The sequence below is a fragment of the Homarus americanus genome, unplaced genomic scaffold (assembly GCF_018991925.1).
Source record: "Homarus americanus isolate GMGI-L3 unplaced genomic scaffold, GMGI_Hamer_2.0 scaffold34921, whole genome shotgun sequence".
In the NCBI taxonomy this organism is placed as follows: Eukaryota; Metazoa; Arthropoda; class Malacostraca; order Decapoda; family Nephropidae; genus Homarus; species Homarus americanus.
In genome coordinates, this window is record NW_024741901.1 from 149,472 (window position 1) to 168,326 (window position 18,855).

Consider the following 18,855-nt stretch of genomic DNA (forward strand, 5'->3'; position numbering starts at 1 on the left):
TATATCAAGTTAAAATAGTGAAATAATTATATATAAAGTTACATAGCTAGAGAAAAAAGGAGCCAGCTAACTAATAACAAATTAGTTAGCAGTGTGATGTAATGCCTAGGTAAGTGCTAGAACTCTAAAATATACCAATATAGATACTTCAGTAGATATTCTGTATAGGACTAGCACAAACCACAGAATCTGGATCTCAGAAAACTGGAGATTCTTCCCTGGAGTCCTCCATCTGTTAGTTACACAAACTCAGTTGAACATTGGTTTTGCATCTTCAATAATGAAATAAAGAAACTACTGTACAGTTTAAGTGGGTTTGCTTACACTCTAGCAAGTCATCAGACTTTACAAGAAGCAGAGTTCAAAAGTAGTTATTGTTTGATTGAATAAATAGCAAATATCTTTGTTTTCTTTATGTGTACATGTATTTATTTGTATTAATGAAATATTGTTAAGTATTGTATTCACAAAGCTTTTGAAATTAATATTAGTCAAATAACACCAAATATTCAATGGTTTGTCACTTGGGATCCTGTGATATAATGGTGATGTTCCTGACACAGGCTTTTAAAGGCTTGATGGTTCCTTTGTCATTATCAACACTCTTCTTGACTGCTTTCTTTGAAAAAATAGCTGTACTGTGTGTGGTAGCAAATGTTTTATGAAATAGTGAAATAAATCAAGTATAAAACCATACAGATAATTAGTAATGTACTTGCACTTCCTGTAGGATAAATAGTGTACTGGTAATACAAGTACTGCACAGCATTGTATTTCCTGTATTTATTTTATATAGAGTACAAGTACATTATTGTATCATTTATTCTCTATGTTCTTTTATACTTTATTTGCTTTGCTATCCATTTCACAAAACATGTGCAACCACACACACTATGTGGTACCACCTTATTACAGACAAGGAACTATCATACCTACAAAATCCTGTGGCTGGTTCATCGACCAGTACCGCACCATCCTATCACAGGAGCCTGTGTGGCAACAAGCAGAATCTGGCAACCATTACCTCAAATCTTGGGTTTAAGATGACCAATATTGCATTGATTTCAAAAACAATGTGAACATAATATTAAACCCTTCACTTTGGGGATACCACTTTTAATAGTTTATTTGGCTAAAGCTAGACAATTTTAATCAGTTCAGAGGTGACAATATACTCATGGAGTTTATAATTTAGCAATGCTGTACAAATGATCATAAAGAAAATCAAGGTATTGGGCTATTCATCTTTATCAAATAATAATTAATTACGAACTCTCTACTTCTCGTAAAGTTTCGTGGCTGGCAAGAAGCTGCTAGGATGTAAAATAATCCATTAAAGTCGATTTCAAGAAGCAAAACAAACATTAGTTCAGAAGAGAAAGTGGAAACAAATCTGCCAAAGCCTATTGGTAGGCCTGGAGTAACAGATGGGCAATTCCCGAGAGTAGAATTTAACCTAACCTACAATCCAGAAAACCAGAAAAGCACCAAAATAGGTCTGGTGTTGGTCCCAAAGGTCCCAGATTTGAGGGTCAATACCTGCATTCAAAAATGACTATCACAAACTTACAATTATTACAGTTTTGTTGTTTCCTAAATAACAATACTGTTAAGTACTGTAGAGTAAAAAAAAAAGTATCTATCCACACTGTATGAAACAATATGACACCACAGACGAGGGATTTTGACACCCCTACCAAGACGAGTCACATTGATCATTTTGAAATTCATCTGACCCATCTGGACAGACTGTATTTACTTTGTGTACCTTTTCTGCTTTGTAAACCACCTGTACCTACATCTGATTTTCTTTTTCTCCAGATAAATTTTTTTTCCTACCTTAAAGTCAGAAATTACCGAATTAGTCAACAGAAACAAAATTGTGGACTAAAGGTTTGAAACAAATCAAATAGGTAACTACAGTACTGTACAGTATTCAAATTTTTAAAGTAAAGGACGCTGTGTAACTAGTGTAAGGTAAAGACTCCAAAGCAAAATTTTCTCATCTCATTTAAAAAAGTCAGGACCATAAAAGAGGCAATGTTTAAAAAAAATTCATTTACATGATTTTTTTTTTACTGATTAACTTATTTTTTGCCATTAACTTTCAGATGACTAAATTTTTCTTTTAGTAAAATTAAGGGTGAGTTATAGCATTTTGAATTCAGTGGTACAGTACAGTATCCAGTAACCCCCCTAAAACAAAGTTTTTAACTTCTGAACCATAAGTCTGATTGGGGTAAGAATTTAAAATTGGCGTTTGTTCAATACTAAAAATAAATGTTTTTTGTCTCGTCTCAGTATTCTAATCACGCATACAATGTCAATGACTAATTAATTTTTTGCTTATAATCTACCTAAAAGAATAGTCCCATAATCAAAATACAAGTGATAACTGTCGGGCCATCCAGCTTAAAAGTTTTATCCTTTAAAAACAAACCCACTAACTTAAGATGATAATAAAGTCATGCTCACCGCCCAGTTTCAATTTTACATTGATATTAAACAGTAAATCAAAATAAAGTAAACAGATTCAAAAGTTACTGTTGAAAACAAAGTTAGCTCATCAAAAAATGTTGTGGATATTCATAATGAAATGTAAGGTGGCCAGGAAAATATCACAAACAGACTATATTCATTCCTGAGAGGATCTATGAGTTACAACCCCCCCCTTCCCCTAAACATCAATCATGAAATCAATTTGGTAGATACAGATACAATATGAATAAAAAAAGAAAGAAAAAAAGTAAGCTTCTTGATGATGAGTGAAAGAACACAAACTAAGGTAGAGATTTGTAATTGAAAAAGGCAATGAAGAGTTGATCATATGTGATGAATGAAAGAAACTGTAATGAAGTTGTTTAAGAGTACCTCTGAATGGCATGGTTACTTGATCCCATGTGAGGAATCATTCATTTTATCATAGTATTGTATAATAGAAGTATTGCAGGGGGTCCTCGATATGTGAGGGAAGCATTCCAGAAAAAAGTTTGCAGAAACTGTAATGGCATATAAGAAACTATTACTTTATGTAAAAAATAAGGTTGTGTGCCTCAACCTATAGAGTAGTGCTCCCAGACCCATCCTCACCAGTTCTATGAAATTCACACAAAATCCTAATGCAATACAATGTAATACTGATTGACCAACCACTCTACACCGTCATGTCAGCCCTGGTCGTTGACACTTGTCAATGAGCCGGCACACACAGCTGATAAGTGGCTGGAGCATAACAACTGATGCATAGTTTTGCCATGTGGCCGAAGTGGTGTAGAACATGTTATCACATGCTTAACTGCATAAGGGTGATATTTTTCACATACACTGTATTACGAATTTCTGGTAGTAATGGTGTCATCACACATACGTGAATTTTCACATTTGTAACAGGCATATATCAAAGACCCCCTTGTACTTTATGAGTATGCTTGTGTGCCCTGTTCTATAAACCTGTCAATATCCACGCTACATAAGGACAAAAATGTCACCGTAATCAGACCTCACTGAAAATTCCATAGAGCAACATCTACATAATGGACTAGAATCAAACTTCCATAACAGCAAATTATAGTCAGCAACACTTACTTGTACCTTTTCTCACAAAGCCTTCACGTTTTTTACTTGCCTGTGAAGAAAGTCCCGGTAGGCGTGACGTAGTTATGGCTTTACAGATGTTAACTTAAGGTTTTAACTCGTTAACTTTTTGTAACAGAGCAGCTTCTCAAAAAATCACAAGAGATATATCTGCAGCCACACTTCTTTTTCCATAATGAGGTCTGTCAAGAACTGTTATCCTTCATGAGCTGTACCTTGGAGTCACAATATAACTCTCTTACAAGAGGACCCTTCAGTACTTATATACAGGTGCCAGTACCAGCGTGCTATTACCATTCTCCAATTTAGAGAGACAACGATGGTAAACCTATCACTATTCTACAAAAGTGCAACAGATTCTTTAAAAATGACAGTTTTTCTCAGAATAAAATACAGATCCCCTTAGCAAAGACAAATTTTTAATCTGAACTAATCACTGTGTTTATAAGAGAGAAAAGTCATTGAAATCTACACACCAATACAGAGAATCCTTCACGTGTTCCATCATTATCAGAACTTACAACACTTATCGTATGAATAGGTGACACTCTTGAGCACGTTCTCTTACAATTTGCTTCCTGATAATTGCTTTGGCTAGATGTGGTACAACAACATTTAGTTCATTCAAGGACAATACACCAGGACGGCTGTACAGTAGTTCATACCATTATGCCAAAGCACTGCATCTTCATTCACCCCTCCCCCCAAACAAGTCCTTCTGGCCAGTGTGTGCGTCCCTATGCCATGTGTGTTGTCATTATGATATTACTCGTGTTTTATAAGTGAGAGTTTGTTTATGTTAGGAAGAGGATACATTAGAGAATTTCAAGCTAACCCAGATACTCCTGAAAACACACACTTTGAAAATAAAGAGAAAAACTGTAGTGTGTGTGTGTGTGGCACCAACTGCAAATTTATCAGTAGCAATAAAGAGCTTTAAAAAGTTAAGATAGTGAATGCATGATTAGTAAAACCAATTGAATGAATATATACATAACCTTTCCAATTAATATGTAAAGTGTAGCTTTTGTAAATATGAAGATTGATTTTCTAATGTACTACAGATCTCCCTTAAAACTGTTTTGTTCAATATTTCTACTCCTCAAAGCTACCTGATAACATACAATGCTGTAGTGAGTTAGTTAGTACAACGTTAGACTATAAGTAGTGTTAAATACACCTGTTCCTGTGACTCATTCCACAAGTGCATTCACCCAAGACACAGGTGCCAAACTACTTTCAAAATAAAGGAAAAACTGTGTTGAACAAGACTGGCAGGTCACTGGCATCTTCCATTAATATGATAACTTAAGTTGACATAAGTGAACAAATCCTTTCAAAACATTAAAAATTACACAAGTAATGCAAGTTAGAAACTTTAGGTAATTAAAGTTTCTTAAGGATATATTTTCAATCACCAATCATAATATGTGCTGTTAATGAAAGCATTTTAGAAGCATTTAAGATGACTTTACAAATAGATGTTAAGTACAGTAATTTTAAAAGCTCAGAAGCATTCAAAAAGCTTTTTGAAAAAGTAATTATTGTTTGCATGACTTGAGGATAGAGCTTCTTATTTGTATCTGACCTGCAAGACCACCCAATGTGTTTTGCAAATGCAAGTTTAACATGCCTGTATTTTGTCAGGGATGTTCTCAGTAAAGCTGTCTGGATTCTCTGCAGAACTCTCCTGAGGAAAAAATGTTGGAATATTCATAGCAGTTTAAATCATTACATATAAAAGTAACCCAATACCCATTTACTCCCTATAATTTCTTAAATGAAGAAACAGTAATGGAACAAGTTCATGAGTAGCTGTGGCACCACTCGGCACACTATATACAGTATCTCACACCAATAAGCTACCTCACAGTGAGTGTGATAACGGCCATGCACGATTACGCTATTTTCCTAAGTTGTGTGTGTAGTATGGTTCCCTTTGTAAGCTGTATATATGTACAACACACTGTGCTTGCATACTAAATAAAACCATACTCTAAATATCCTTCTTCAACCAACATTCTTTACAATGTATACTTCATTTCTCTTGTACAAGAGCCAATTATTACAAATGAAACATAAAACTCAAAACTTAAAAAGGAGAGAGAGAGTACAGTATATACAGTATACCCTTCCAATACTGAGCTAATTCATACATGCCCTGTCCGTTATTGGGAGGGATTCCATTAAAGGGAGATTTTCTTTTAACCCCCATTCCCGACCATCAAAACGCATTTTTCATGTGGTAATAAACATTGTACAGTACAGGGTACATTATATAGAAATTCAACTTACCTTAAAATGGGGCTTGAGTACTTGCACTTCTTTCTTTATGCTAGCTTGGTATAAAGATGGCAATGTAACACAGATATTGGGAATAAAACACAATGAGACTTGGTGACAGCGTGTAACCCTCAAAGTGCTATGGAGTGTAAGCTTATCCACTCTTATAGACAGCATATATCAAAAGAAAAGAAAATTTTTAAAATTTATAATGTTCTTTTCTAGAAGGAAACAACTTAGTTCATGGACTACAAAAATTATGATCTCACTTCTGTACACCACATACTGTACGTCTTGCAATACATGGTGTAGAATCTCAGGGTGACTAAGGCAACTGCAGTTTGACTTATGCAGTATAATGTTTTTCTTATTTATTTATTTGCACATTTTGACAAACTACTAAATCTTCCTCTTCAGCATCACTATCAATATATGCAACAAATTTTTTTTCTGGATTTCGCGAGGCATAAAATTTTCTTAAGTGCTGGGCCAACTGAGCTGACTGCTGTGGCCTGCAGAGTATGTGGCAGCATCTCGCCACAAGGTGGAATATGTTCACCCAACATGGTTCTCCTTATTCAACTGAACTCCCAGTCCTGGGGGGACCCCCTTCCATCCCTTATTTCCCATCCCAACAAGAACCAGCAAGCCGACTATAAGGGCTATTAATAACTCACTGGAAATACCTTTTTCCACTACCACAGTGAAAAAGCCGGGAAAACATGTTCCTGCTAGAACCTTAAGGGTTAAAGGACTTAACCTAGGTTAAACTCACTAATATTTCCTCTAAGCACTATTTTATTAAAGAGCTATTGATATACAGCCAGAACACATCTCCATAATCACTATATACTGTAGAGTACTGTATATATTTTCTACAGTAGGGTTTATGCTCATAGCAAATAAGATACAACCACACGCAAAAGAAAAAAAGTAAATGGAGCCAAAGCAGCCACCATGGATAAACTATACAGTATTACTAGTATGGTTAATCAAACATCATGAATCTCCAAGATTGTTTTTGTTCTGAGATGGTAATAGCTGCAGACCATACACCAACCAGCTGAACTCATCCTCCACTTCCTTCAACCTACCTGTTCATTTGCAAATTAATTATTTTTCTTGCGACAACATGTCTCTAAGAACCAAAAGTGAATTTTGTGAAAATACGAGTAAGGTAATTAAACCAGCAAAAACAATGAGGTTGAAAAGATCACGCAGCTGAAAGTCTAAACACCACCACCAAGAAAGCGCGAGATACATTATCGACAGATATTTAGGATGAAGTATAATTGATGCTATATCAGTTTGAGGTATGTGACATTGCATTCATTTTAAAAAAGTTGCCCATCAATGTAAGTTACTAAACCATGCTCACAGCTGCAGACAATATGACAGCCAACCTACACTTTTTTATCCTTCATCTTTCAATACTTCTGCTAAAGTTAATTGGTGTACTGTATACAAATAAAGAGAAACAACATGGAATAATACAACTGCATTTTGTTTTCCATATACAGTACATCACAACTTAGTATACTAGCAATGGATGTTACAGCTGACCGACATTGTTTATATCCAGTGGACCAATATAACAATAGCACCCGGAGAGGATTTTAAGAGGAAATACCGTACTATATTTTATACCTATTCTCCCTGCAGCAAAATGTACAATACTGTACTGGTTTATATGTGTGTGTGCAGATAATGAAACTTAATTGAACTTGCTTTGTTATTAATATGAAATAAGAGATTTAGAAAAAATTGCTCATGACTGCCTTCTCTATAATGTAATACGGTTCCTGTATTTTTCCCATTATTTACTCTTATAAAATAAAATATTAGCAGTGTATAGAAAATAGTAATACGTACATGAAATACCGGTGTTTAGTACAAAAAATTCTCATAAATTCTTAGAGGAAATATTAAGGTGTTTAACTTACGGAAGCTGGTGTGGCTGTACGGTGGGTGGGTACACTCTGGTTACCAATACTGTATGTATTGGATAGATTTACTAAAGCATCTTAACAGCTGGTGGATTTGATGGCCAAGAATGGTATGATATATTTAACATACTGTACTGTATTATTTTAAGTACGTACAGTATATGAGAGGATAGAATAAGGGACAGGACTTGCAAAAACTGATCAGGTTCTTAGGCAGGTTTGCTGTACAGTATATATACACCTATATATAGTAAGCAATAGCTAATCCTGCACAAAAAAGAAATTATATCACTGTGCACATGATGATACATTCCTGGCTGTTTTCTTACACACGAGGAACATATAAGGGAGGGCTCCACTGGAGTATCAATAAAGCAAAAATAGTAATTATACAGATGGTACATTTCCTAAAAAAGTTTAATTTTTATTACAATAACATTACTGTATACATCATCAACATTTTATGGCCATTTCCCATGCTTGTGTGGGTTGACCATCATTACCTGTTGGCAGCATCTCCATGCTGCAGTCTCTCTCAACAGATTCTTAATTCTGATGCGACTTCTGACAACCTCCCCGTGTCATTAATAAATACTAATACTGTTGGACATGACCTAGCATGATGCTTTACCCACAAGATGCTCACCTGTCTCAACCCCCCCTCAACATTTGCAGTTTTACATCCAGTGATTCTCTCCTTGATAATTTCCCAGCACTAATGCTTGCAAACCTTTTCCAGATATTAGAGCAGAAATCACACCCCCCCCAAAAAAAAGAAAAAACAATTTGGCTGAAAGAAAGACAACGTGGAGTAAACACACAATGATAGGCAGTGTTCAAAATTAGAGGAGTCAAACATCGATTGGCACAAAATGTACATTCTTCCCACTGGCAGTTGTGCATTTCCTCAGTAAGTGCTGCATGTTCTCACGTGTAACTTTTGAAACACTTTACAGATTTACTTCTTTAATATTTTTTTTAATTTCTCCAAGACACTGAGTTCTATAATGAATCAGTATTCTCAGGGAAGAGGGGAGAATCTGTGGGGGTTGGGTTTAGACAGATGGTCCAACTTGTAGAGAGAATGAATTACAAATTAATCACATCAATCAGATTTGACGGGATATGTTCTGGGTCAAAAAAACATCAATGAATACTTATTAAATTGATCAAATTACTCTCTTTTTCACTTGAATTCTTCATGAAACCTGGATTCTTTATCTGCCCTCTCCTCCCTCCTTTTTGGAACAAGGAAGAGAAATGAGTAAAACATCCTCTTCTCTCTCCACCCAATAAGGTTTATGTAAGAAACCAAGAGGGGGGGGGGGGAATATAGGAGTATAAATGCTGTTGGCATAAATGATTAATTATATATATGAACCAATGAACTAAAAATTTAATAAAAAATTTTTATCTCGGGTAAATGCAAAAAAATTCGATGAACGAAAAGTCACATTCATCATGCACACCAGAGCTCAAGTCAGTGAGGGAGTCATGATTACTGAGATGACATGATGCCACCTGACTCTGATACCACCTGTTTTATTCAATAACTAACAAACCAATATTGTGTGACAAATTTACCTTCCTTCTGTTAGTTTTCATGCATATTAAAGTACAGAAATAATGAGAAAAGATGGTGCTTCAGTTCTGTTTACAAGCTGTATAATTATAAATGTTAAAAAATTATTATCCAAACAATGCCTGTGGGGAAAGGGCATTTCACTGCTGACATTTTGAACAGTACCAAGAAAGCCAGTCTTTCTTTCATGACATGTTCACAATTTTATATTACTGAAACCATTTTTATAGAATACACATTGCACCTTACACCCCCCAACAATTATGGTGTTTTTGGCATATCACTCACCCACTTACTCACTCTTTCTCATATATGCACATACACACACACTCACTCATACACAAACCCCCCACACACACACACAGTCAATATCAAAACCCCAATAGTTACCTCGCTACAGTACATGCACCTGTGTTGAGGTCAGGTACAGCATCAGGGGTGACTGCTCAATTACTACATAATATTTTTATATAGTATAATACATGTCTTTGGTTTTCTAAGCACTGTACAGCATACACTTGGTTTATCTTAACCTTATGTGTTCGATCTCTATTAAAAAAACTAATATTTTGGGTAACACATTCCTACGTACACACACACACCTGCATATGAAAACCTTGTATGGGTTAAAACTTCATACACATATTTACTTTGCTAAGTGGAGCAGTGTTGCTAGGGGAGTGTCAAGACCAGGTGTGGTATCATGGGGACTGTTCCATTACACTTCTCTTTTTAATTTTTTCAATACTTGCACAGTATAATGAATGTTTTAAGTACTGCACAGCTTATAGACTGTACAGTACAGGTACTTATTTTTAACCTTGAGCTCTACATTATAGTACTTATGGTATATCTTCCTTAAACCTCTATTTGTTAATAGAAAAAGCCCTTGCCAACCACAGTAAAATTCTAGATGCTGCTAAATCCCCACACAATAATTTCTCTTCTCATGTGTTTTGGGGCATCTATATCCCTAATATAATTTGTCACGCTTCACAAGTTCACAAAAAAAAAGTAATCATTATTTTTTTCTAACTGGCCAATACCTAAATACTACATTATAAATACATCACTACTAAACACAGCATATACCATAGCAATTAGCATCTATTCAGACTATTTACAGAGCATCTAAGTTTACTTATGATCATCTGTATATTAGTATGAAATTATTATACCACATTGCTCATGAAAATTTTCTCCTTAAGGTTTTCTTATCATGTCTAATAATTCGCCCTTAACTAAACATACCTGAGCAAAGTTTTCCTGACCTGTCACTGTAATGAGTGAATGGTCATCCCTTTTCACTACTGTACGAGGTGGCCACCCGGCGACCACCCAACGAGTCGTTTGCAGGACACACGCCCAGAGACGCTTCATTACCCCTCACCCTCACCTCTCCCCCATCACTTGTCTCTCCTTACAATTATATGCACACAAACTGCATATTACCACATATATGTAATTTTTAGGACCAATGCTAGCACAGGCCACCATTACCTCATTCACTCATGACACGAGTCATCTCGAGTCTGAACAACTGCATTCCAGAAAGCAGTTGTTCAGACTTAAGTAGAGTTATAATTTGTTAAAAAGTGTTTTGATACATGTAATGTAATTAGTGTTGAAGTAAGAAAAAGTGGTGCCATAAGAACTGTTTACATCACTTTAACCTATTCCTCACTGGTCGGATCTATACTGTACCTACAGTACTGGATCATATCACCTTTAGTTTTAAGAACATTATATATGTCTTTAATGTTTCATTTCTTAAAGAAGAATTAAAATTGTATTTCAATACTGTACTATATTAGTGTGTTATTGTTATAAAAATGAGCCAAAATTGAGGTTTGGGGAGGTCTGAAAAAGGTTCTGTGTATATGTGTATTTGGCATGATACAATACTTCCTGTATATAATTTGGGAATACTGTACAGAAATATCCTGTAGTCAGAACAATTGACGCAGAGCATCTCCGGGTCTGAGAAATTTACAGGTATCGAGGCAAATTGTTTTATCCTCGAATAAAATCACACGTACGGAATTTTTTCAATCATTGGTGAATATTTACGCGTCAAAACTATCCATCTGGTATGGAGCACCACTGTTATGGAGGATTAACTACAGTTGGACAGACACATAGCGGTATTTATTTATGTAAACACTACTGTACATGTACTGTATATTATACAGTACAGTATTGTAAATAAACAAAATATACTGAACTACTATATACAGTAATGTACACTATACTGTACTCACCAGCAGATGGAGTCACCTTGAGCTTGTGATGCAGGCAGGCCAAATGGTGATATGATGATATAGGATGGCCTGCCTTTGTCCTGTACCATTTACCATAGCTGGTGTTGCTAACTGTCACTCTCCTCCCCTTTCACTCCATGAAGGAGGGATTGTACATGTACTGTACATACATCTTCTACACACTACCCTACAGTAGGCATACACTGTCCACTCTGTTATGTACAATTCTTTCATACCTACTGAATGTACAGTACAGTACTATATATTAATAACAATAATAATTTTTTTATGTCTTAACACTGCTTTAACAGTATTCTTGCCCAATTGTATCCTGGTACAGCAATGTTCAGTACTGCACAATACAGGTTGTATGTGAAAAAAGCTATGAGCGAGTGAACAAGCTTATAAAATAGCAGTGGACAATGAACTAAGAGCGTCATGATGCTAGAGTTTGAAGAGATAGGCTGCAAGATACATCAGCCAATCATAGGCATCCCATGCAGTCACATGACACTAGTAACCAATTATAGCACATGAGCATTCTGACCCTACCCACCCCTGCGCTCAGCACAAGTTGGCGCATGATTCAATCGCCCAGAAATTCATTCAAATGCCCAGAACTGATACTTTTTTCACGGACGCTAAAATTTAATTTTTCAGGTAATGGAAAGTTCTGGGGATCGAAGAATCCAGCTAATGGGAATATAATTGTACAATACATTAGTTTACTGTAGCATTTTATATTTTAAGGGGATGTGATATTGTGTCGTAAAAACTTAATGGAAAATTGTTCACGTATACAAAAATTTTCCGATATTTAGAGTAAATCTCCGATTATTGAAAGTGTCTGAGCAAGTAACAAAATTCATTAACTGGAACTTCTTTACACCAACTATTCCATTATTGAGAAGATTTACTGTAATAAAAAAGAAAAAGCATTAGCATATTTTCATTAAAGTATTACTAAATAAAAAATCGCATAAATAGTGAAGGAAAAACAAAACAGTTAAGGGGTTTTCATTCGCAAATTAAAATCTTGGGCAATTTTTTTTAATTTTAAATATTTGTAAGCTGTAGTTTTTGTTTCTTTCTTGTCCTTGCAATACCTCATCAAAGTTTGAGCTAGGAAGTTGAAATTTGAATGCATGGGTGAACAAGTGCTTTGGCAAAAGGTGTCTTCTTTTGTATCACTTTTTGGGGTATTGGACACTGCCTCTCTCCCCCATTCAGTCTCAAGGCATCACGCAAATTGTAGGACGGTGTACACTGAGTGTACTACAGTGCTACTTCAAGTATGAAATGAATACCTCTACAATGAAGCTCATCTTTATTCTTTTTGTCCAAAAAAGCTTTCAGGCAGATATTCTTTCACCTTATTCCACATATCTGGATCATGTCAACTGCACTATAAGATGGACACCTGTACCCATTTTTCCATTCTAAGTGTTATGTATATAAGGTTGATCATGAGGATAGTTGTACTATAAGCTGTAAATGAGCATCATTGCTTAATCCAAATCTAATTTAGGTATAATTTAGTTATGACTGTCTTACATAAAACATAATATTTTACCCATGTGAATTAATTTCCATTAAGCCATAATGATGAGACCAAAACCTCATCCCTATAGTTACGCACATGCACGCCCGCGCACACACACACTCACACATACTGATATAATTAGTGATAGATTATTTCCCTGTGAGAATATTATAGTCATTAGTAGACCGGGACTGTCTGAAAACAAGTGAAGTGGTGCATAAACAAACGACATTATCCATTATCACGAGTGAAAAAATAAATATACAAATAAATAAAATTTCAAAATTGAGTGTGTTAAATCTTATTCAATAGTGCGTCTAGTTTAAAAAGACCAAAAGTTAATGAATTCTTTAACCTAACCTCCACATGCCAAACTGATGAATTTAGGTTTGTGGATAGCTTACTTCAGTAACAGACAAAATTACTGCAATTAAGAAATAAATATCTTGGTCAACTCTAAAGGCTTTCCTCATAACTACTCAAGAATATCCTACACAACAGAATTAAGGCAATAAACAGTGAATTTTTTTATAATGAGTATTAAAATGGAAACCAAACACCACTGTCCCTCCTGCCACGAGTTATTACAATGAGTTTCCATGTCTAGATGTAAATTTCAGTGAGTAATTACAATATGGTTGACAAGCTTGTAAACAATATAATGACAAGGAAAACTTTCTCCCCAAAAAAGTCATGTGAACTATTTATTATAACTTAGAGCGAGCAATGATGTATGCGTTGATAACAAACTTCTACTGGTAATGGTACAGTAATTGAGGTTCTAATGTGGTGGTAACTGTGAAGATCACTGCCCTGAAAGTTCTGTACAGTACTGCATTTTCACAATTTCTAGTGCTGTAGCTAGTAAATACAACTTTCTGTTGTTTAATTACATTATTTATATTATGTCTTAAAACACAAATGAGAGCAATAACCCCCCCCCCCCACCACCTAAAATACCGTATAGGAAAGGTTACCGGATGCTATTCAACCAAAGTACTTTTTTTTAATCTAACTGCTAAGAAATCTTGTGCACAACCAACTATCTCTCTCAAGGGAATTCAAGACCCTAACCTCATGATCCAACCAGTTTCCCTTTGCATGTGAGCTCTCACCAATATAACAACACACTATACAGTACTGTATATATAAAAATGCCAGGAGTAATATATAAAAAGCATGATTATATACCTGTAATACACATAGGTTGGAGTTTCAGTACAAGCAGGTTTTACTACACTGGAATGTACGATCCATTGTCGTTTATGTTGCAAAGCTGAATTTATTATAAAAAAATTAATATTCATCACTTAATGTAAAATCCAGAGGGCGTCCTTACCTAGAGAAGCTGCCTGATGTACAATGATGCACAAACTTTATCACCTACCTCTGTGGCATACAAGATATCCAGGATTTTTCCGATTAATTCATTGTTCTCACCCTCGTCTTGACACAAAACCTCAATCTCTCGAAGTTTACCGAAATAAAAATCACGTTCCTTCTCCAGTCCCGAAACAGTCAGTCTCAAATCCATCAGCTGAGAAAATAAGACAAATATTAAATTCTTAATACTGTATACATATGATGGTTGTGCACACTTGAATCCTGGTCCCACACCACAGCACCAGTAAGATACAAGTCTGTATGAATTTATAATTTTTAATATACAGTACATCACAGGTCTCTAGAACATACCAATACACCCACAAAAGCAGAGGTACGTTTGATATCTTCATGGATCAAAGGTACAGTACTTGCCCATAGGTATACTCACAAAGACATTACTGGCAGTGTTTGACCCACACTCACTAAAATATCCAACTTTCAGACTGTAGGTTACCTGTGGATTAGCAGGTCAGCAGGGAACTGTACAGGAGTTCCTATACATTTTACAAACTTATATCACAGAATAATTTGCACATACATATTACAAATCCTATAAGGTATTAACAACTGCTACACCAAAATTACATAAAAATAAAAGGGAACAATGTGATGGGCAGGAAGAAGTGATAATTACACCCAAATTAGTCAATAAATCAGCATGACTTACGTAAGTGGGGAACGGAAGGTACATCTCTGTTCCCCAGTCAGCAGCAGGTCATATTACGAGAGCTGCCTGACACTAGGGAATAGGTAGGGAAGATATGCTCTACTCTGGTACTTCACCTTCCACAACAAGGCCTTAAATTTGAAATAGCAGTACTCCTGGTTTAAGAGTACAATGACAAACACAAACCATCTTCAGCCTCCATGGGATGAAGATGTACTACGTGCTGCAAAGACTGATGACCAAATGATATTTTTTTTTTTACGGGAATTAGCCCACCCGGGCACAGGTCAAACGACCCACAACGGGGCCTGGGGGCAAAAAAAAAAAGAACAGAAAGAAATTGAAAATAGAGAACAAAAAGGTTATATTGTGTTAATCTACACCACGAAGATGCCGGAAGACCAGCTTTTTAAAGTAAGACAGATTGTATAAGTATGGAAACACAGAAGAAGGCAGAGCATTCCACAGTTTGGCTGTGTGAGGAAAGAAGGATGTACTTTAACGGGTTATTCTCGTGTGACCGACATCCACAGAGAAACGGTGGGCACTGCGGGCAAGACGTGTGTTACGAGCCCACGGCCTTGCCGGTGGTACACAGGATGCCAAATCCACCGAACATTGCCCGTTAAAGTACCTGTAAAAGAGAGAGAGAGTGAAGCAACATTGCGGCGAAGAGAAAGGGAAGAGAGATTGTCGACTAAAGGAGGAGAGTTAATAAGATGAAATGCCTTTGATTCCACCCTATCTAATAGTTGGACAGAAGAAGAGCCACCCCAGATATGAGAGCAGTACTCCAAGTTAGGACGAATGAATCCCTTATATACTTGGAGCAACTGCTCAGGAGTGAAGTAGCTACGGCATCTGTACAGCATTCCCAACTTTCGGGAGGCAGCTTTAGCTATACTAAGGATGTGTGATTTCCAGGACATATTGGAAGAAATGGTGAGGACTAACATATTTATTTCAGAATTTGGCAGGACGATAGCATCCTCAAATGTAATTGGTGGGAGATGGTCTAATTTACAAAGTGTAATTGGTAAATATTGAGTTTTATTACTATTGAACTTAACCAAGTTTGTATCTCCCCATTCAGAGATGTTGCACAGATCCGCATTGATAGAAGTAATGATCAGCTCTAGAAACAGATCTAGTTTGAGAGTTAGGAGGAAGGGGAAAATGTGAAGAAGAGTGAAGAGTAGAATCATCAGTATAAGAATGGATAGAATTAGTTGTAGTGTGAAGTAAATCATTAATAAAAAGAAGGAAGAGAGTAGGTGAAAGAACAGAACCCTGTGGGGCACCACTACTGGTAGAGAAAGAGTGAGAGATCAATCCCTCGACAACAACTGCCATGGATCGGTTCTCAAGGAAGCTAGAGATGAGAAAACAAAGTGGGGGAGAGAAACCAAAAGAGGGAAGTTTAGATAGCAATGACTTGTGCCATACCCTGTCAAATGCTTTGGAGATGGGTGCAATAGGAGAGCAGATCACAAGTTGATCTCGCCTGGCGAAAGCCATACTGGTGATCCGACAAAAGAGAAAGGTGTTCAAGGTGACGGAGAAATGGGAGTTCAAGATAGTTTCGAAAATCTTAGAGATGGATGAAGTTAAGGCAATGGGGCGATAGTTAGAAGGATTAGAATGGTTACCCTTCTTCGGGATGGGCTGAACCAAGGCATGCTTCCAAAAGTTTGGGTTTTGAGGCAGAGGCGAAAGAGGCGAACAAGCAAAGGGGCCAGGACTTCAGCACACTCCCTGAGAACACGAGGGGGTAGTCCGTCCCGTCCATGCGCCTTACTCACATCCAACCTGGATAACACACCGGCAACCCTGCGAGTGGAGATTATAGGAAAGTGCATAGGTTCAGTAGGAGGTGCAGGGGTAGGAGGGATAGAGTGGGAATCGTCTAAGGTGGAGTTAGAGGAGAATAAAGTGCCAAAGAGGTTGGCTTTGTCAGGGGGAGAGTTGGCTATAGAGTTATCGGGTCAGAAGAGGAGAGGAAAAGAAGGAGTGCAGAAGTTGTTACAGATGTTTTTAGTTAAGGACCAAAAGGATTTACTAGAGGAAGAATTAGTCAGGACAGCGGTCTTTCTTTTAACAAAATTCCGCTTGGCCCTATGAAGAATAGCCTTACAACGATTCCTAGAAGTAATGAAATAGGTGTGGGTAATAGGAGAAGGAGATAGTTTCATAGCTCGATATGCCCTATCTCTCACCCTGCAAGCAAGAGAGCAGGAGTGATCAAACCATGATTGTAATGTGAAAGTTTTGGTAGAAGATGGGATAAATGCACTCATACCGCCCTGTATAACCCCAGCAATGCTGTCAGCACATACCGAGGCATCCCGAGTGGAAAAGCAACATTCATCCCAAGGAAAGTCGGTGAAGAATTCTCACAAGGATTGCCAGCTTGCCCTCTGATAGTGCCATAGTTGACGTTTAGAGGGGGGTGGGGGAGGTGGTCGTGCCCAGTTTGATTTAATAGAAATAAGGTTGTGATCAGAAGACCCTAAGGGGGCAGAAATTGAGTATGAATAGTGTGAGGGGTTAGAGGTAAAAGAAAGATCAAGAATGTTAGCAAGTTGATCGTGTCGATCAGGAACGCGTGTAGGGTGTTTGATTCTTTGTTCCAAATCATTAGAAGGAAAAAAGAGAGTGCCTCAGCTCCACCTGGGTCATCCCTTGCAGAGCCAAGCCACTCTCTGTGATGTACATTGAAATCCCCTAGGAAGAGGATCTCAGTGTTGGGGTGTGTGGAAATAAGTGGTTCCAAAACTGGGAGAGGGAGCAGGGGAGGTCCATGCGAAAAACATGTACGTATACTAACATTCTTTTTCTTTATTAGGGAATTTTCAATATATTTGTATAAGAATATTTTTTTTAGTATATTGCAATCTTCCCTATCTGCACGAGTTACTTGTTCTTGAAAGTACAGTAATATAAATGCCAGTAGAAGGTGTTAAATTCATTAAAAGTTGATTAAATTTATTTTAAAAATGGGAGGGGGAGGGGGGGGGGATGAGGCTTTGGTAAAAAACTAATGGGAGGGGGAGGGTGCAGTGAAATTTTTTGGGAACCACTGTGTTAGACAGTGACAAGTCAATGCCTCGTGGTCAGTGGTCACGGCCCCTCCAGCCCTCACCACCCACCACCACATTAACACCAGATGTGAAGTCAAGGCCAGGAGAGGAACGAAAATTCCAAACAATTGCAGATGAGAAACAAGAACCCTCTCAACGCCCTGTGAGCCCAGAGACCTAGGCTACTAGAACCACGTGATGGATGTGTAAATGTGTAGATTATGACCAGCTGGAGACCAGGACTACAACTAGACGTGAAACCTGATATACTGTGGGAAGGCAACACTATCAACTCACCAGACAGTTTACAAGACCGACTGCCCTGAAACCAATGAGATTGCTTCCATATTTATAGTGAATTTTTATGTTCATTTCATGTTACTTGTTACTTCTCTTTTTGTATTGAAGCTTTTGTCAATCAAGTGACCCATTCCCTATTTTCACCTTATGTAACTTTTATCATCTCTGCTTATTGTAAATTTTCAGCCTTTTGGCTGCCATGCTCTTTCAATA

General features: G+C 36.9%; 1 protein-coding gene across 3 annotated transcripts in view; it reads right to left on the reverse strand.

Moving 5' to 3' along the window:
• Positions 1 to 18,855, reverse strand: part of LOC121876289 (microtubule-associated protein RP/EB family member 1-like) — a 44,639-nt gene that overhangs the window by 11,682 nt on the left and 14,102 nt on the right. For 2 of the 3 annotated variants that reach the window (XM_042381332.1, XM_042381333.1), the window contains exons 7-8: positions 14,597 to 14,746; positions 5,228 to 5,284 (exon numbers count right to left, since the gene is read on the reverse strand). In XM_042381332.1, coding sequence (XP_042237266.1) covers positions 5,228 to 5,284; positions 14,597 to 14,746 — 207 coding nt within the window. The remainder of the gene's footprint in view (positions 1 to 5,227; positions 5,285 to 14,596; positions 14,747 to 18,855) is intronic. The other variant, XM_042381334.1, reaches the window with a different exon arrangement.